The sequence below is a fragment of the Oryza sativa genome, chromosome 7 (genome assembly GCF_034140825.1).
Source record: "Oryza sativa Japonica Group chromosome 7, ASM3414082v1".
Taxonomy (NCBI): Eukaryota; Viridiplantae; Streptophyta; class Magnoliopsida; order Poales; family Poaceae; genus Oryza; species Oryza sativa.
The window spans coordinates 1,692,321-1,710,429 of NC_089041.1; the positions used below are offsets into that span (position 1 = coordinate 1,692,321).

The window sequence follows — 18,109 nt, forward strand, 5'->3', positions numbered from 1 at the left end:
ATTGTCTTGTCCTAGTGCCATGGTTAATAGTCAATTAAACAAAACGAAGGGGGTAATTGACACTGACAGTGTGGAATAACGCTGGTGGGTTGCTTGGAAAGTTAGGCATCGGGCATTGTTGGTTAACAGGACTGTATAATTTGTCTGATGCTTCTGCAACTTTTGCTTTCACTAGACGATGACGTTACTCTAATCAGCCCTTTTTATTCTTTAAAAAAAAAAGAAGTCTCGCAAAGACTTCCTTTTCCAAATTGACTTCAAGAGTCAATCCATTCTTTTTCTTCCCTTTGTGAGGTGCGATGAACAGTGTGCATGCATCGTTGTTAATTTGCTACTTTTAACTTTTCTGTCTGTTAAGAATATTTGCAACTCCATGTTTTTCAAGGTGGAAATTTCAGTTTTATGTTTTTATGGGGCCATAATATTTAACCATTTGGTATTAAAACAAAGTTAAAAAGTATTGCATTTTTCCTTTAACCAAAGAAAATATTTAAAACAAGCTCAATCCCACTTAGGGCCCCTTTGAATTGCAGGAATGGAAAAACGGAGGAATAGGAAAAACGCAGGATTCTAATAGGAATACAGGTGTAAAACAGAGGATTGGAAAATACAGGAAAAACACAGGAATGACCGTTTGATTGGACCACAGGAAAAATACAGGAATCGGATGAGAGAGATAGACTCAGGGCCCCTTTGAATCGCAGGGTAGAAAAAAACGGAGGAATAGGAAAAACACAGGATTCTGACAGGAATTGAAGTGTAAAACAGAGGATTGCAAAACACAGGAATGGTCGTTTGATTGGAGCGCAGGAAAAACGCAGGAATCGGATGAGAGAGATAGACTCAAAGGAAATTTTCCAAGAGGTTGGAGCTCTTGCTAAATTTCCTCCAAAATCCACATGCAATATGCCATTCCATAGGAATTTCATAGGATTTGGAAAGCTTCAATCCTTTGAATCAAAGGGCCAAATAGGAAAATTTCCTATAGGATTTGAATCCTATGAAATTCCTACATAAATCCTTTAATTCAAAGGGGCCCTCAAAGAAATTTTTCCAATAAGTTGGACCTCTTGCTAACTTTCCTCCAAAATCTCTATAGGATCACCCATTCCATAGGAATTTTAAAGGATAGTATAGGATTCAATCCTTTGTTTTAAAAGGGTTTTATAGGAAATTTTTCCATAGGATTGAAATCCTTCAAATTTCCTATGCTTTTCCTATAAATCAAAGGGGCCCTTAGGCTTTTTTTTTTCTGACTGGTAGTAGCATTACATCATGCTAGAATTAAAGAAGAGGACAACTGAAGGGGCAAAGAAAAAATTGATTTCCATCTTGTCACAACTAGGCCTTGTTTGAATCTGCAATTTAGTTTAGCCTTTTTTTTTTTAGGAGAAATTTGGTTTAGCTTTTTGGCAACATGTAAAACGAGATAATCCATTAGCACTTAGAAACTTAAGAATTGGGTTTATTTGATTTTTTTTAACAAACTTCTATGTAAAATGTTCTTAAAAACACACACCGTTTAGCAGTTTGGTAAGTGTGCTAATGGAAAATGAGTAAGTTCTATTTTGGAGTTGAAGAAAAGAATGCAGCTGGATGGTATTTGTCTGCATACCATGGTCGTGGTGCGTCACCAAGTCACTGTTCATTATTATTATTTGGTTGACATACTGGCAACGCGTATCTGTAGCCAAATCTAACTACTACTCCCTCCATTTCATAATGTAAGACTTTCTAGCATTATCCACGTTCATATAGATGTTAATGAATTTAGATACACATATATGTTTAGATTTATTAACATCGATATGAATGTAGCCAATGCTAGAATGACTTACATTATGAAACGAAGAAAGTATATATATTTTGCTATTGCCACTCCAGCTTTGCATTGGTACTACTACTACTACACTAGCCAGCTAGTTATACATTGCTACTCCAGTGTTGAGATGATCATCCCATCTACTCACATCATGCTGTCGGTGGTGGTCTTGCTGCTGCTAGCTGCAGCTCTGCCCATGAGCTGCAGCAATGACACTGACCTCACTGCTCTACTTGCTTTCAGAGCTCAGGTGTCTGATCCTCTCGGCATCCTTCGTGTTAACTGGACAACCGGCACATCCTTCTGCAGCTGGATCGGCGTCTCCTGCAGCCACCATCGTCGGCGACGGCGCGCCGTCGCTGCCTTGGAGCTCCCCAACATTCCTCTACATGGCATGGTTACCCCTCATCTTGGTAATCTCTCCTTCCTGTCTTTCATCAATCTCACCAACACGGGGCTAGAAGGCCCCATCCCAGATGATCTTGGAAGGTTAACTCGTCTCAGGGTTCTTGATCTCAGTAGAAACAGATTGTCAGGCAGTGTACCATCATCCATAGGAAATTTGACCAGAATCCAAGTTCTTGTTCTAAGCTACAACAACCTGTCAGGGCACATCTTAACAGAGCTAGGAAACCTGCATGACATTAGGTACATGAGTTTCATCAAGAATGACTTGAGTGGGAACATACCTGAAAACATATTCAACAACACACCTCTGTTAACCTACATAAACTTTGGGAACAATAGCTTGTCAGGATCCATACCAGATGGAATCGGTTCATCATTGCCCAATCTTGAATACCTATGCTTGCATGTGAATCAGCTCGAGGGGCCAGTGCCTCCCTCCATATTCAACAAGTCTAGACTGCAAGAGCTGTTCCTATGGGGAAACTACAAGCTCACTGGACCTATACCTGACAATGGAAGCTTCAGTCTTCCCATGTTGAGATGGATCGATCTCCATTGGAACAGTTTCAGAGGCCAGATTCCTACTGGATTGGCAGCATGTCGACATCTCGAGAGAATTAATCTGATCCACAATTCATTCACAGATGTTTTGCCAACATGGTTAGCTAAGCTACCAAAGCTAATTGTCATCGCCTTGGGCAACAACAACATTTTCGGACCAATCCCAAACGTGCTTGGTAATCTCACTGGGCTTCTTCATCTAGAGCTTGCATTCTGTAATCTAACTGGTGTAATTCCACCAGGATTGGTACACATGAGAAAACTTTCAAGATTGCATCTCTCACACAATCAACTAACTGGCCCATTTCCTGCTTTTGTTGGTAACCTAACTGAACTATCTTTTCTGGTTGTGAAATCCAACTCATTGACAGGATCTGTACCAGCCACATTTGGGAATAGCAAAGCCCTGAACATAGTGAGCATCGGATGGAACTTGCTTCATGGTGGGCTTGATTTCTTGCCAACTCTTTCCAATTGCAGACAACTCCAAACTCTCGACATATCGAATAGTTTCTTTACTGGTAATCTCCCTGACTATATGGGCAACTTCTCTAATCAGTTGGTAATTTTTTTTGCATTTGGCAACCAGTTAACTGGTGGCATCCCTGCATCTCTGTCAAATCTAAGTGCTCTCAACTTATTGGATCTTTCAAACAACCAAATGAGCAATATAATTCCAGAATCCATCATGATGTTGAAAAACCTTCGGATGCTTGACTTCTCCGGCAATAGCTTGTCTGGTCCCATACCAACAGAAATCTCTGCTCTGAACAGCTTAGAACGATTGCTTCTTCACGACAATAAATTATCCGGTGTTTTACCACTTGGCCTTGGTAATCTCACTAACCTGCAATACATTTCGCTGTCCAATAACCAGTTCTTTTCAGTTATACCACCAAGCATTTTCCACCTTAACTATCTTCTTGTAATCAATATGTCTCACAATTCCTTGACTGGTTTATTACCATTACCAGATGATATTAGCAGCTTGACACAAATTAACCAGATTGATCTATCTGCTAACCATTTGTTCGGTAGCCTTCCGGCTTCACTCGGGAAGCTTCAAATGCTAACCTACTTGAATTTGTCATATAACATGTTTGATGACTCAATTCCAGACTCTTTCAGGAAACTATCAAATATAGCCATACTGGACCTGTCCTCCAACAATTTATCTGGTAGAATTCCCAGCTACTTTGCCAATTTGACCTACCTCACAAACGTTAATTTCTCCTTCAATAATCTACAAGGTCAGGTACCAGAAGGAGGTGTGTTCTTGAACATTACTATGCAGTCTTTAATGGGTAATCCTGGGCTGTGTGGTGCCTCTCGTTTAGGACTTTCACCATGCCTGGGAAATTCTCACTCAGCTCATGCACACATCCTAAAGTTTGTATTCCCTGCAATTGTGGCAGTAGGACTTGTAGTTGCAACTTGCTTGTACCTACTGAGCAGAAAGAAAAATGCAAAGCAGAGGGAGGTAATAATGGATTCTGCAATGATGGTTGATGCTGTCAGCCACAAGATAATCTCCTACTATGATATTGTCCGTGCAACTGATAATTTCAGTGAGCAGAATTTGTTGGGATCAGGAAGCTTTGGCAAGGTTTACAAGGGCCAGCTGAGTGACAATTTGGTTGTCGCAATAAAAGTCCTTAACATGCAGCTAGAAGAAGCTACGAGGAGTTTTGATTCCGAATGCCGAGTACTGCGCATGGCTCGGCACCGCAACTTGATGAGAATTCTCAACACCTGTTCCAATCTGGACTTCAGAGCATTGTTGCTTGAGTTCATGCCTAATGGGAGCTTACAGAAACACCTACACTCGGAAGGGATGCCGCGCCTTGGGTTCCTCAAGAGATTGGACACTATGCTGGATGTGTCTATGGCAATGGATTACTTACACAACCAGCACTATGAGGTTGTGCTGCATTGTGACTTGAAACCTAGCAACGTGCTATTTGATGATGAGATGACAGCACATGTTGCCGATTTCGGCATTGCGAAACTGTTGCTAGGTGATGAGAGCTCCATGGTTTCAGTAAGCATGCTTGGAACAATTGGGTACATGGCACATGGTAATTAATTTGACTATCTTTATTCCTTTATGCAGCAGCTCCTCTGTCATTACATCCGTTGATTGATACTTCTGTAGCTAAACCCAGCTTTTGTTTTGCAATAATTTTTGTTGTCAGAGTATTGTTCCATGGCTAAAGCCTCGAGGAAGAGCGATGTGTTCAGCTACGGGATCATGCTACTGGAAGTTTTCACTGGGAAGATGCCGACAGATCCCATGTTTGCTGGAGAGCTGAGCCTCAGGGAGTGGGTTCATCAAGCATTTCCACTGAGGCTTACTGATGTTGTGGACAGCAATCTTCTGCAGGACTGTGACAAAGATTGTGGTACTAACCACAATGATAATGCACATGAAGATGCTGCTTCTAGCAGGCTGATCACTGACCTTCTTGTACCAATATTTGAGGTGGGCCTAATGTGTTGCAGCCATGCACCTGATGAAAGGCCAACTATGAAGGATGTTGTTGTGAAGTTGGAGAGGATAAAAAGGGACTATGCTGATTCTACAGGGAGCCAGAGGACTGAATAATATCTGTACACCTTCCGTTCCAAAAAGAATCAAATCCTGACTATAAATCTACATAAGTGTTTGTTTAGATTCATAACTAGGATTTGATTTATTTTTTTTAGGACGAAGGGAGTACTAGTTTGAGAGTTGTAATATATATGCAGATTGGGGAGAAGATATTAAAGTATTCAGCTTGAAGTGTTCTCTTTATTACTGGTCATTGTGTTGATTTAGTTGTCCAAGTAGCCGATGTACTGTTTTTCACTGATCAAAACTATGGTTGATTAGTAAACTGATTTTTCTCTGAAACTTTTACCATGATATGATTTTTGTTTTCCTGTGCCTACTGCCTAACATCACTGACTGACATCCGATTGTCTGACTATCAGTGTTTCAGAACAGAGAACACCACTGGCCATCTCCAGGTTTGCCTCATCTCCAAGAATACAGACTCTTCACTCTACGGACTAGTAACAAGATTTTTAGACATCCCCGCAAAAAAAAAGAAAGACTTTTTTTAGATGGTTGTAAGTATGCAACAATACGTATTTGATTACACAAACCCATGCTTAAACAAGCATTTAGTAGTAACTTTTTTTTTATTTTAGAAGCCTGACAATCATACTAGAATTAACTAGGAGGAAATATACCTCAAAATTACAAAACTAAATCAAGTAACTAGGTGTACATATGGCAATAGATGGATGCTACCTCCCTTCAGACAGGCCAGACATGGTGCCATCGCTCGCCACTGATTGGCAATATTCAATAGGTGAGTCCACCCATTGGTTTCGCACCATGTCCATCGCCATCAACTCTGGAAATGGCAAGTCATGGTTAAGATACTGCATGACATGCCACATGGTTGGCCTTGCAATAGGTGATGGGTGTGAGCAAAGCAATCCTAGTTTTAGAGCTAGGCATGCCTCATCATCATCATATCCATTTTGGAGCTTTGGATCCATTACCTCAAGAAGTGATCCCTCGTGCCAACGATCAATCACCCAATCTACCAACGTGAACTTGTACTCACTATTCATTCCGTGCTCAATGGGCCTTCGTCCACAAGCAACCTCAAGAACAAATATGCCGAAGGAGAAAACATCGGTGGCGGGTGAAGCCTTACCTGTGTTTGCCAGCTCAGGGGCAAGATACCCTATGGTGCCAACCAGGTGTGTGGTTTGCATGTCGGTGCCATGATCATATAACCTTGCAAGGCCAAAATCACCTAAGCGGGCATTCATCTCTTCGTCAAGAAGCACATTGCTGGCTTTGACATCTCTATGGATGACAACTTGCTCCCACTCTCCATGAAGGTACCATAAACCAGATGCAACACCCTTGATTATTCGAAACCGTTGATTCCAATCTAAACTAGGACGGGTACTATTACAGTGCAAATATTTATCAAGGCTACCATTTGGCATATAGTCATAGACCAAGAGAAGTTCACCTTTACGCCGGCAATAACCAAGTAACTGCACGATGTTGCGATGCCGAAGGCGGCCGATGCTAACAATCTCTGCAATAAATTCTCTTATACCTTGTCTCGATTCATGGGACACCCTCTTCACGGCAATCTGTAGCTTAGATTCAAAAAGAAAACCCTTGTACACCCTTCCAAACCCTCCTGTACCTAATAGGTGCCTATTCTTAAACCCTTCAGTAGCAAAATATAGGTTCTTAAATGAGAACCTATGTGGTCCAAAATCAATTTCCCAATCTTCCCGTAGCTCGGCATACTTAAACCACCTTCGCACAAAGAGGAAGACGGCCAAGCTCACCGCAACAGCAGATGTGGCAGTTGCTATAGGCACAATTATCAGCAATACCTTGGACCGACGAGAACCTTTTCGATCTGTACCTCTACGAGGTAAGTCAGGTAGCTGAGCTGTGAGGAATGATGGAGCTGATCCATTCATGCTGAAGCTCCAGCCTAAGATGTAGTGACTTGTTTCTAGTGGCCCAGTTGCTGCTGACAATCCAACATATGCGACATCTGTCAGCACCATTGAGAGGTTATAGGACATCAACAGTAGTGGCTTGGTAGGTTTGGCCATTTTGAATGGAGCCAATGCCACATCAATCCGCATTGCCCGTGCATCATAATCGATCCAAATTTGAATCGCCTCACCACTAATCAAACTCATGTTCTGGAATCCACCGGTGTTATCATCATAGTATCCTGCCGAAGAAGAATTCACTGAGCGAAGATCACTGATGTCGATGCCGATGTGGTTGCTGTCGATGTCCATAAACTCGTTGTTTCGTACGGTGTCGATCTCGACAGCAAAAACATGGTTGCTCATATTTCCATTGTTTTTGTAATTGAACAGGCCCAGGTGTTGCGCCGCATTCGCGTCGGAGAAGTTAGAGCTCGGGGCGATCAAGAAGGCCATGCCGTCCGTGCCAACCTCACGGTAGGCAGAGATGATACCAAACACGATGGACACGGAGAAGGAGTGCAGCGTCGTACCGGGCGATTCGCGAAAGCGGAAAGGAGTTGGATGGAAGGCATGGCCTTTCATCATGCCGGTGCCATTGGTCAGCTGGAGCAATCCCCCTGGCAGCACCATGGCTGCTCCATCGACGGTGAGACTACTGTTGAGGAAGCCGTTGAACACAAACTGGCCATCGTCGACAGCTGTAGTGAAGGATGGAAGAAGACCGATACCGAGCTTGATGACGATGATGATGAAAAATAGTGGAAGAAAGCTCGAACGGTTCATGCCAGACATGGCTCTATGAAAACCTGAGAGAGAGATCATTCAGGGAAGAGGTTTAACAACAGGGGGAAGCTGCATTTGTTGCAGTGTGCTGCTATGTGGTTGCACTTGCTCTTCAGTCAATATAGCTTCATGTCAAGTGTGTACGGGTAAATAGCTAGTCTGCTACTAGAAATGGGAGAGGTGGGCACTCTCTTTCTCGAAGAAAGAAAAGAAGTTCATGTCAGAGTCTAAAGCTGTGCTTTGTTTTGTCTAAGTTTGAATTGACCGGGTGTCCCAGTTAGCAGTTTTTCCACACTGCACCTGCAAATTAGTAGCGCAAATGAGAACATAGAAAATCTCCTATGCAGGGTTTAATAGTAAGCTCCCTTCAATCACACAGACACACACAAAAAATTCATGCAGCCAAATTATATGGGCAGTGATCTAATCTCAGGATTAATTGGACTTCCCTAGATTTTCCTGATTTCTCTTTTTGTAATGAACTATTGTTAAAGAGTTTTTTTACTGTCCAACGTACCACGCGGTACCATAGCGGTACCAAATGCTGGCCGTTGGATCTGGCCTGATCCAATGGCTGGTGTTGCGTGGTACCGCACGGTACCAAAAATGTCCCTTAGGTGGTCCCGCATGGAGAAGAGAGTTGGAAGGGTAAAAGAGTAACTTCGTGTGCAATAGATGGGTCTGGATTGGGCGGCTCGAACCCTAGCTATGCTAGATGATTTTTGCCGCCGCCGCCGTGTTCCTCTTCCTCGCCGCCGCCGGACTTATTCCTCTTCCGCCACCGCCGAACTTGTTCCTCTTCCGCCGCCGGACTTGTTCCTCTCCCGCGCCGCCGTCCTTCCCTTGTTCCTCTCCGGCGCTGCCGTCGTTCTCTTTTTTCTCTCGCGCGCCGCCACCGGACTTTATCCTCTCCCGCGCCACTGGCGTTGCCTTGTTGCTCTGCGCCGCCCCAGGAACGGACTCGAACGCCGCATCCACCCTTGCTCATCTTTTCTCTCCCGATCCTACCCATCCCGGATTCAACGGTAGATGTGTTTTGGTTCTGCGGGGTACCAGTACCGCCCGATACAACCTGTTGGGCCGTAGCAATCCTCTTTGTTAAACGTTTTGGTTGCATCTTAGTTAATTTCAGTATGGTTTTGTCACATTGATGTAATTGGGAGTTCAGTAATAGCTTCTTTTATATTAAAAAATAGGTTTGACCATTTTGGGCACATCAAAAATGATATTTGCTGAAAAAATGATTTTGCAGTATTTTACTTAGGTAATCGTTAATGATATTTGAAGTTTCAAACAACAAAAAAATTGAACGGATGAGGTACTTCGTGAACCCCCTATATGCTCTCTACTTCTACTCTTATAGCGGTGTTTAAAAATCCATGCAAATGAACGTTTCAATTTTGAAAGATTAGTAACTATAAATAATTGGATACTATTGCAAGTTGGAATTGAAGGTCTCAAAAGTACGGGTCACAGTCACAACTTACAGACCATAAAAAACTATTAGTGTCATGCAATTCACACTGCAGGGTACACCTACCAAATAAGAGTCAACAGAATTTATATATTTTTAGAAAATGGATTAAAACCTAGTCTCTGCATCCACAAGGATTGAATGGAAAATGACATAAACAAAACAAAGGGGTTGCCGGTGGTTGTCGGTGTCGGCGTGACACCCACATCGGCCTATTCAAGGGGTGGACGCTGTTCTTCTCCGTAGCTCCCAGGTGCTTATGCCGTAGGTTACAGTTTTATACCAGCAAAAGATTTTCTTTTTACAAGAGATATTCAATATAATACAAAGTTACGGTTTTTAGAGCAAGTTTTGAACACGAACTCGAAAACTCTCTTAAGAAATTTCAGCTGGACAGGGAATCATCTTTAAATTATCTAGAGGGAAGAGGGAGAAGTATAGCGGACTTCTTCAAGATGAGCCATCGATAGATGCATCCTTTTTTGGTGGCGACGATATCCAAAGTCTAAACTACGGAAAGAGATCGAGGGATTAGCCTTTTGGTGTTGGGTGGTGATGAGAAGGGGGTAGATGGCATGGTTTGGAGGGATGGCTGTTTTGGTCATTGTTCCAAAAATCCATATATATATATAGTCAATATAAGTTAGCTTTAGCTATCATTCTTACTTTTGAAATATTACAAAATTTTCCATTTTTAGTATATCAAAAGCTTTTTTAATAGAAAAAGCTTGGTAGCATTATATTTATGTAACTATTTCTTTTTTTATACAAGAGAATTACATGATCAAAGTTATGCTCTATTGACTCCCAAAAGTATGAAACAACATTTTTCTTTAATTGGATGGAGTAAATTAACTGTCCTCCTGTTTGGTTCGGCTATATATTTGGGTGGTAGCATATAATTCTTAATTATAGCCGAATATGCGCAATCTAGATAGAAGGCCCATCGAAATTTCAGAATTTAGGGCCTTCCGTACCATGAGAAGTGAGAACTAAAAACATGGACAAGCCCACAGATGTTCAATTAAACAACACAAAGCCCATTTAACTAAAAAGAAAACAAAAGGGAAAAGATGGACAAGACACAAGATCACAGATACTACCTTCGTTTTCATATAATAGATAGTGGGCACTATTCATTTTCAAACTTTGATCAGTCTTGGCTGTGTACATCCTCCTTCAGAGCCGGGTTTTCTAATCCATTTTCTAAAAAAAGACTTTGATCCCTCGTCCTTTTTTTTAAAAAAATACAAATATTACAAAAGATACAAACTGTATTTCATCTTAAATATAACCAAGATGCTCTCATTCGTTGTAGTATAACCATTTAAGAGTAATTATCGATCAAAGTTGAAATAGTAATAGTTATGGTTCAGTTATTGAAAATTGGGGTAGCTTTTTTTAAAGCCAAATTAACATGCACATCAGCCTGAACTTTCAGATACAATTGCCTGATCAATCTTCTGAGTACAGGTCTCCCAGTTACAAGTATGGCTCCACAGTCAAAACAGACTGCCTGTTCACCTCCGTGAGACTGAGGACATATGGATAGACTGACCAGAGGCCATCGATCGCCTTCACGTTAGAATCGGTTCACCCCCATGAATAGTGGCAGATGGGGACGAACGACGGCTTGAAGATGGAAGAAGGAACTCGCAGCTGAGCTGTTCATGGCTTTATCAGAACACAGGAATTTTACAGGATTTTTAAAGGAAATGTTCGGTTCCTCCAAAATTAATTCTTGCTAAAATTTCTCCAATCCGACTAGGCATTTAGTGTGAACAAAAACAAAAAAAAATAGGAGCGAGATAACTACAAGTACATAAATAATGTTACATACGTTAGATTTCCCTCAACGGTGCTCAAAATTTTTCTAGCAACTATCAACTATGCAAATAACAACTAGTACTAACAAAGAAAAACACATGTTGAGAGGCCTATTTCCTATGTGTGTAAATTCTATATTATAAAATTATAAAAATGTTAAGATATGAAGTCCAATTATCTAAAAAAAATTAAGTGGAGGGCTATGTTGTCTACTTCGTATTGTCCCAACGGAGGCTTCGGTTGATTTTGACTAAAGTCCATGTTAGGTTTGAGCAAACTTGCATTGAGAGCTTATCTTCCTCCGGAGAGGTCAGTTGATACTGTACCAAAGCTTGTCGACGGTGGCGGAGAAGACACGATGATATGCTCCTGCCCTTCATGGCTTAGGAGTTGTGCCAATACCTCATCTGGGAATGATATATCGCCATCCAAGAATTGCATGACTTGCCTCATGTTGGGCCTTGCACTAGGCAAGGAATGTGAGCATAGCAGCCCTAGCTTTAGTGCTAGGCATGCCTCATCAATATTGTATTCATTTTGAAGCCTCTTGTCGACGACATCAATAAGTGATTCATTGCGCCAATGTAGAAGCACCAAATCAACCAACATGATAGGGCAATCTTGCTCTTCACTTTGCATAATGGGTCTTCGTCCACATGTCACCTCAAGAAGGAACATGCCAAATGCAAACACATCGGTGAGAACAGAGGCCCTGCCCATGCGTGCTAGCTCTGGAGCTATGTATCCCATGGTGCCAACCACATGTGTAGTTTGTGGGTCACTGCCATGGTCATATAATCTTGCAAGGCCAAAGTCGCCTAGCCGACCATTCATCTCTGCATCAACAAGCACGTTGCTTGCCTTGATATCTCGGTGGACAACAACTTTCTCCCAATCCTCATGGAGATAGAGTAGGCCAGATGCAACTCCTTTGATGATGTGGAACCTTTGAGACCAATCTAGGTTTTGTTGGTTATCATGGTTGTGCAAGTATTTATCAAGGCTTCCATTTGGCATATGATCGTACACCAATAGAAGCTCTCCTTTACGTCGACAGTAGCCATGTAGTTGCACAATATTCTTGTGACGAAGGCGGCCAATACTAACAACCTCAGCAATGAACTCCCTCATTCCTTGCCTTGATTCATGTGACACTCTTTTCACTGCAACTTCCGACTTTGATTTTGTAAGCACTCCCTTGTACACTCTCCCAAATCCTCCGATGCCAAGCAAGTGTTTGTCTTTGAACCCTTCCGTAGCATGGAATAGGTCCTTGTAAGAGAACCGGTGAGGACCAAATTCAACTTCCCAATCTTCGCGCAGCTCAGCATACCTCATTTGCCGTCGTCTAAGTACAACTATGCCACTAACAATAGCAAGTACTAATGTTGCAGTAGCTACAGGAAGGATGATTATCAATAACTTGGATTGTGGCTTTGGGCCTAAACGAGGCAGCTTTGGTAGTTTCTTGACATCGATGACCGGAGCTGGTTGGTTCATACCAAAACTACAACCAAGCACGTAGTGATGTGTATCAAGAATACCCGTTGAGGATGAAAAACCAACATATGATTGATTCTTGAGAACCTGTGATAGGTCATAAGTGGTTGTAAGCAATGCCCTTGCTGGTTTGGCCATATGAAGAGGGGCCAAGGTCACACTGATTAACTTCCTCTCGCCATTGTAGTCCACCCATACTTGCATTGCATCGAAAGAAGCAAGAGTTAGGTTGCAGAAGGTACCATTCTTGTCATCATAATAGCCAGCGTTGTAGGAATCCACGGACCTAAGATCATTGATGTCGATGCCAACATGGTTGTCATTGATGTCTTGCATATCGTTGTTTAGAACGGTGTCAAGCTCAACGGCAAAGATATGGTTGCTTGTGTTGCCGTTGTTCTTCTTGTTGAGGAGGCCAAGAAACTGGTTGGAGAAGGCTCTTGAGAAGTTCTTGGTCGGGGAGACGAAGAAGGTGAGGCCCTGCGCGCTCACTCCGGGGGCGATAGAACGGATGGCAAACACGAAAGAGGCGGAGAAGGATCGCACCCTCGTACCATTGGAACCATGCTCGTGGAAGCGCAGTGGTGTTGGGTGGATCGCATGACCTTTGGACTGTGCCATGCCATTGGTGAGCTGGAGGAGGCCATTTGGGGTGACCATGGCCATACCGTTGACGAGGATGTCGGTGCCAGAGAAGCCAGAGTAGAGGAATCGCTCCTCTTCTCCAGCAGCAGCGAAGAACTTATGGCTGAGAGCAAGGAAGAGAAAGAATGTTTTGGTTATGATTTTGATGCCACCCATTGCTCTGGAAAACGGATGAAGCTAGTTTGCTTCAAGCCATGGTGCAGGTGGTTTGTTGCCTGCAGTTGCAGTCTATAATTAAGGCAGAATATATATACAGTAGAAGTTGCACTATTTTATTCCAGTTCTGAACCGTACCTGAGCTGTTTATGACTGTTAATTACTCGATCAACGCTGAAGAATATGGTCATGCAAGTACATTAGTTCAGTCCTTTCAAAATCAGTGACCATGGCTAATCATACACGTTTATGTCCTCCTCATAATCTAACTCAACGTGGGAACACGCCATTGGATTAAAATTAAGTTATCTTTGCATCATTAAGTCATAATTTTCTAGTTCGAGTTGAGCTTGAGCTATGATCTAGCACGAGTTGCTCAACTCTGACTGGTCATCACAAATATAACAAATTACTTAGCATTCTAGAAAAAAAATGAATGGAACAAACAAGAGACTATGTATCGATGGTTCAGTCTATTCAGAATTATAACGACATCCATCCAATCATATTTCTCCAAACTAATCCTTAATTCACAGAAGGAACAAGTCTTTTCAGCATATAATTTGTCAAAACATTTTGCTCCCAAATAGTTTTGATACTTCATAAGGTGATTCAGTCACAGTAGTGTTTCTTTTCTTTTTAGTGATTACCAGGTATATTGGACATGTGCAATTAGTCGAAAAAAGAACAGTAGTTTCGTAGTCAAAGATTCCTATAGAATAGAGAAACGGTTTTCCTAAGACCATCTCTGGGGGTTTGGCTTATCAATAATTTGGAGACCATTCAATGGTCAACTTCATAGCATGTGGGGCTGCTAAGCTTATCGAGAGCAAATAAAGTTACAAAATTAAGGATATTATTCTACAGTCAATAATTGATAAAGAAAAGGAAAAGAAAGAAGACGTCGAAAATGGAATGTCCAAGGACAATAATATGGATGACCAAGTTGACAATTTCACGCACCATAATATCCGCATACTCATCCACTTTCCTTCCTCGCCCTTCTCATTCGTTCCTCTTCGCTTCAGCCGTCCTCCTTCCTTGAAGGGTATATTGGTCATATATCATATGATTTATTTACGATTTTAGTGATAAGTGTGTATTTATCAATTTGTGCACTATATAGATTAAATCAACACCTTGATTTCACACAAATACCCCTTCCTATCCAAAATGCAAGTCATTGAGAGTATTGACAAGGTCTATAAAGCAGGCAATTTGATCTGAGTACCAATTTCTAGAAAACTATAGGCTTTGATCGGTTGAACTATAGTTGATTAGCCTTAGAAAAATGAGCGAAGCAACTGAAAAACAGTTAATGAATAAAACTTTTATGTATGTTTCTATTAGGAGATTTATTCCGGTCCAACAAAAAATACCTCGAGATAACGGTACCTTACGGTACTAAATCGTTTCCGATCGTTGGATCTAGCTGAGCAGAATGGGCATTGTTAGATTCAATGATCGGAAAGGATTTAGTACCGTAAGTTACCGCTACCTCGAGGTACTTTTTGTTGAACCAGAGCAAATATCTTCTATTAGAGATTTAAAAGCCACGGTTCAAAAATAGACTACATTAAAAAAAATCAAAATCAACTCTAAAGCTAAGTTTTATAATTAAAATTTTAGCAGTGGCTACATGTTATGAAAGTATTTTTCCTGATGAATACAACAACAACAACATTACGTCTCCAGTCTACACAACATTGATGGTCAAACAAAACAGTTTGCCAACACATTCTAAAACCATATTTTGGGTTGAAGGTAAAAACTAAAAAAAAAAAGGCCTTTTCCTCTCTTTTAATTTTTTTGGTCTTGTGAACCAAAGCAACAAGCCGGGGCCCAAACCATTGTTGACGGTGAATTTCGACAGTGGAGACCACTCCAGATCTAGGGAATGAACCTTAGCTAAGAAAAGAAAAACAGATCAGCCTTAATTAACAGAGACAGATAATGCAGACACATGATATGTAGACATGAGCCTGATCGACTGTCCAATTAATCTGCAGGCCCAGACTGATGAAAATAAGCACTAGTGTAATCCAAAGTGCATCTCAGGGTGTGTTTAGTTTACGTCAAAATTGAAAGTTTGGTTGAAATTGGAACGATGTGATAGAAAAATTGAAAGTTTGTGTATGTAGGAAAGTTTTGATGTGATGGAAAAGTTGGAAGTTTGAAGAAATAGTTTGGATCTAAACTAGGCCTCATTGTAGTAATGTACTATGCTCTGCTCCGAGAAATTCCGAAACAGATCTCATTTGGCAGGAGGAAGAAATTGGCAGAGAGAAGAAGAAGAATGGGGAACAGTAGGTGACTGTGAGTGAATGTGTGATGGACTCGCAGTAAAGTGAAGTAAAGAAAAGCAGATATGAATATGATCTTGCTGTCAAAGAAGAAATTGAATTGAAAGAAAGTAGGAGTAGCAGTATTAGTACAGTGCAGTGGGGGACTGATGGTGGGGGGTGAGCTAGCTAGGTAGCTTAGCTGTGTGCAGATTGTCGGCATCCGGGGAGAATCCCCCACAACCACCTTTGCTCTTTCTTGGATCATGTCATCCTGGACTCAATCAATCAAGTGGTCATGTTCATCTCCCAGCTCTCTCTCTCTCTCTCAATTCTCACGTCCTTTTTGTTGTACGTGTCGATGTGTTCATGGCTTTTGCTCCTTTAATCTGGCACTACACTTCCAGCCTGTCTTGCCCTCCTCTCCTGATGATGATTTCAGTGGTACAGTTTTATATGCTCACCATTTTTGACAATGTTGCAGATCCATCTGTTATGCTAGCAAAGTAGCAAGTCAGTATTAGGTTTTACTCGCTTTGTCGACTCTTTCTTTTTTCCCGAGGGAACAGGCAAGGAGTTCATGCAATTCATTATAGAAGAAGAGAATTGATCTAGTTTATAAGGAAAACCAGACCCAAAAACCTTACAACAGTATGGTTAATTTGTGGAAAACCAACGAAAACTCTAGCATTGACAGACTAAACCTAAAAACTAAGGACAGCCGTCCATTAAGGAAAAAACTCCTAAAACGATGCCCTCAAGAAGGACACGCCGACCGAACGGCGACATTGTCCGATCCTACGAATCTAGGATTTTCACCCGGAGAAACCCCTTGATGTGGAGTTGAATGAGGGCTCCAATAGCAATGCCTTCAAGAAGGTGAACGGTGCATGAGAGCGTCACCGTTGTTAGCATCAGCAAGCCGAGTAAGGCTTTCACCTTGGAGTCTCATCCAAACAAAGTAACCGCAATGGAAGCCACCAAATGCCACTTGCACATCGAAGGTATCTGTTATATGCACACAACCACCTGCACATTGTTGACGACCTGCTCAGCCACCACGCCGGACCGGCGGAGCTTGCCGGCGCCACCCGAACTCCACCACCGTCGGTTTGCACTGGCCTCACGCCAGGACCTGCGGAGCTGCAGGAGAGGTGCCGGATCTGGGCCTACGCGGCCAGATCCGACCGTCCCCGCGCGGCCCTCGTCGTCGAACCGGGAGAGGAGACGCCGCTAGCCCGAGGACGAAGGCCACTGGCGCTGGGTGGAGGAGGCAAGCCGCCGGACACCCCAGATCTGGAGAAAAGGAGGGAGGGAGAGAAGAGAAAGGATGAAGAAGGAGACGGGAAGAGGTAGGGAGCCGCCGCCGTCGCCAGCACTACCATCACCGGCGGCCTCGCTGGCGGCGGCAACACAAGCGAGAAGCGGCCGGGGAGCCCCCGCGCGCACAGGCTGGCACAGCTAGGGCGAGCGACATGGAAGTCACAGGAACATCATGGGGATTCGGAGATCCTGACGCTCCCCTCTATAATCATGACAAAATTCTTTTTCTTAAAAAAAATAGTATACGCTAAATTTCGGGTGACTGAAGTTTCCCCAAATCTCATTGAATTGAAATATAACATCGTCTTCAACCTTTAGATGATGGAGAGAGAGACCATGGGAATAGGGTGGTTTCTCGGGGATTAGTGGGATGGATGGGAAGAAGGCGAATCAGCAGTGGGCAAGAGGCGCCGTTGCCGCCACGGGAGCTATGGGGCTAGATCAGGAAAGTGGTGGGCGAGGTTAGCGACGAGGATGTCTTGGTGGTGCGAGCTATCGGAAACATGGAAGACGAGCGAGGTAGGGGAATATTTGCCACACTATTTGGGGAGGAGAATATGAGAGGGGTGAGAGGGGGGAGGGGTGGGAAGAGGGAAGCGATAGGCACAGGCAGCGCTCATTGTTAGCAGTGGGACTAGGAAGTAGCGAATTGGGGATAGGGAGATGTTGTCGTAGTGCGAGTGGCTCAATCTGGTCGACGCATTGTGGAATCGGGGGAGAGAGGGTAGAGGGGAAGATAGGGTTTCATGTGCTGCATGAATCTCGGTGCAATCTAAGCCGTCCAAACGTGACTAATTT

The 18,109-nt window shown here is 42.7% G+C and overlaps 2 protein-coding genes across 5 annotated transcripts; one reads left to right on the forward strand and one right to left on the reverse strand.

Annotated features, from left to right (window-relative positions):
* The first annotated feature begins 1,914 nt into the window (after positions 1 to 1,914).
* On the forward strand, positions 1,915 to 5,585 carry LOC9267138 (probable LRR receptor-like serine/threonine-protein kinase At3g47570). Of its 4 annotated transcripts, none has more exons than XM_026026745.2 (3): positions 1,915 to 4,059; positions 4,207 to 4,869; positions 4,987 to 5,585. In XM_026026745.2, the coding sequence occupies exons 1-3, from the start codon at positions 1,950 to 1,952 to the stop codon at positions 5,394 to 5,396; spliced, it is 3,183 nt and encodes a 1,060-aa protein (XP_025882530.1). In that variant the 5' UTR covers positions 1,915 to 1,949; the 3' UTR covers positions 5,397 to 5,585. The 4 variants fall into 4 exon arrangements, with proteins under 4 accessions (XP_025882530.1, XP_066168355.1, XP_025882529.1 ...); XM_066312258.1 differs by having other exon boundaries at positions 4,210 to 4,869; XM_026026747.2 differs by having other exon boundaries at positions 1,916 to 2,235; positions 3,163 to 4,869.
* Positions 5,586 to 5,979: 394 nt separating this feature from the next.
* Positions 5,980 to 13,602, reverse strand: LOC4342335 (L-type lectin-domain containing receptor kinase SIT2-like). Its single transcript, XM_066312259.1, has 3 exons — positions 11,761 to 13,602; positions 6,893 to 7,751; positions 5,980 to 6,853 (listed from the first exon to the last, which is right to left on the reverse strand). Exons 1-3 carry the CDS (start codon positions 13,569 to 13,571, stop codon positions 6,083 to 6,085), a joined length of 3,441 nt encoding a protein of 1,146 aa, XP_066168356.1. The 5' UTR covers positions 13,572 to 13,602; the 3' UTR covers positions 5,980 to 6,082.
* Between the last annotated feature and the right edge of the window lie 4,507 nt (positions 13,603 to 18,109).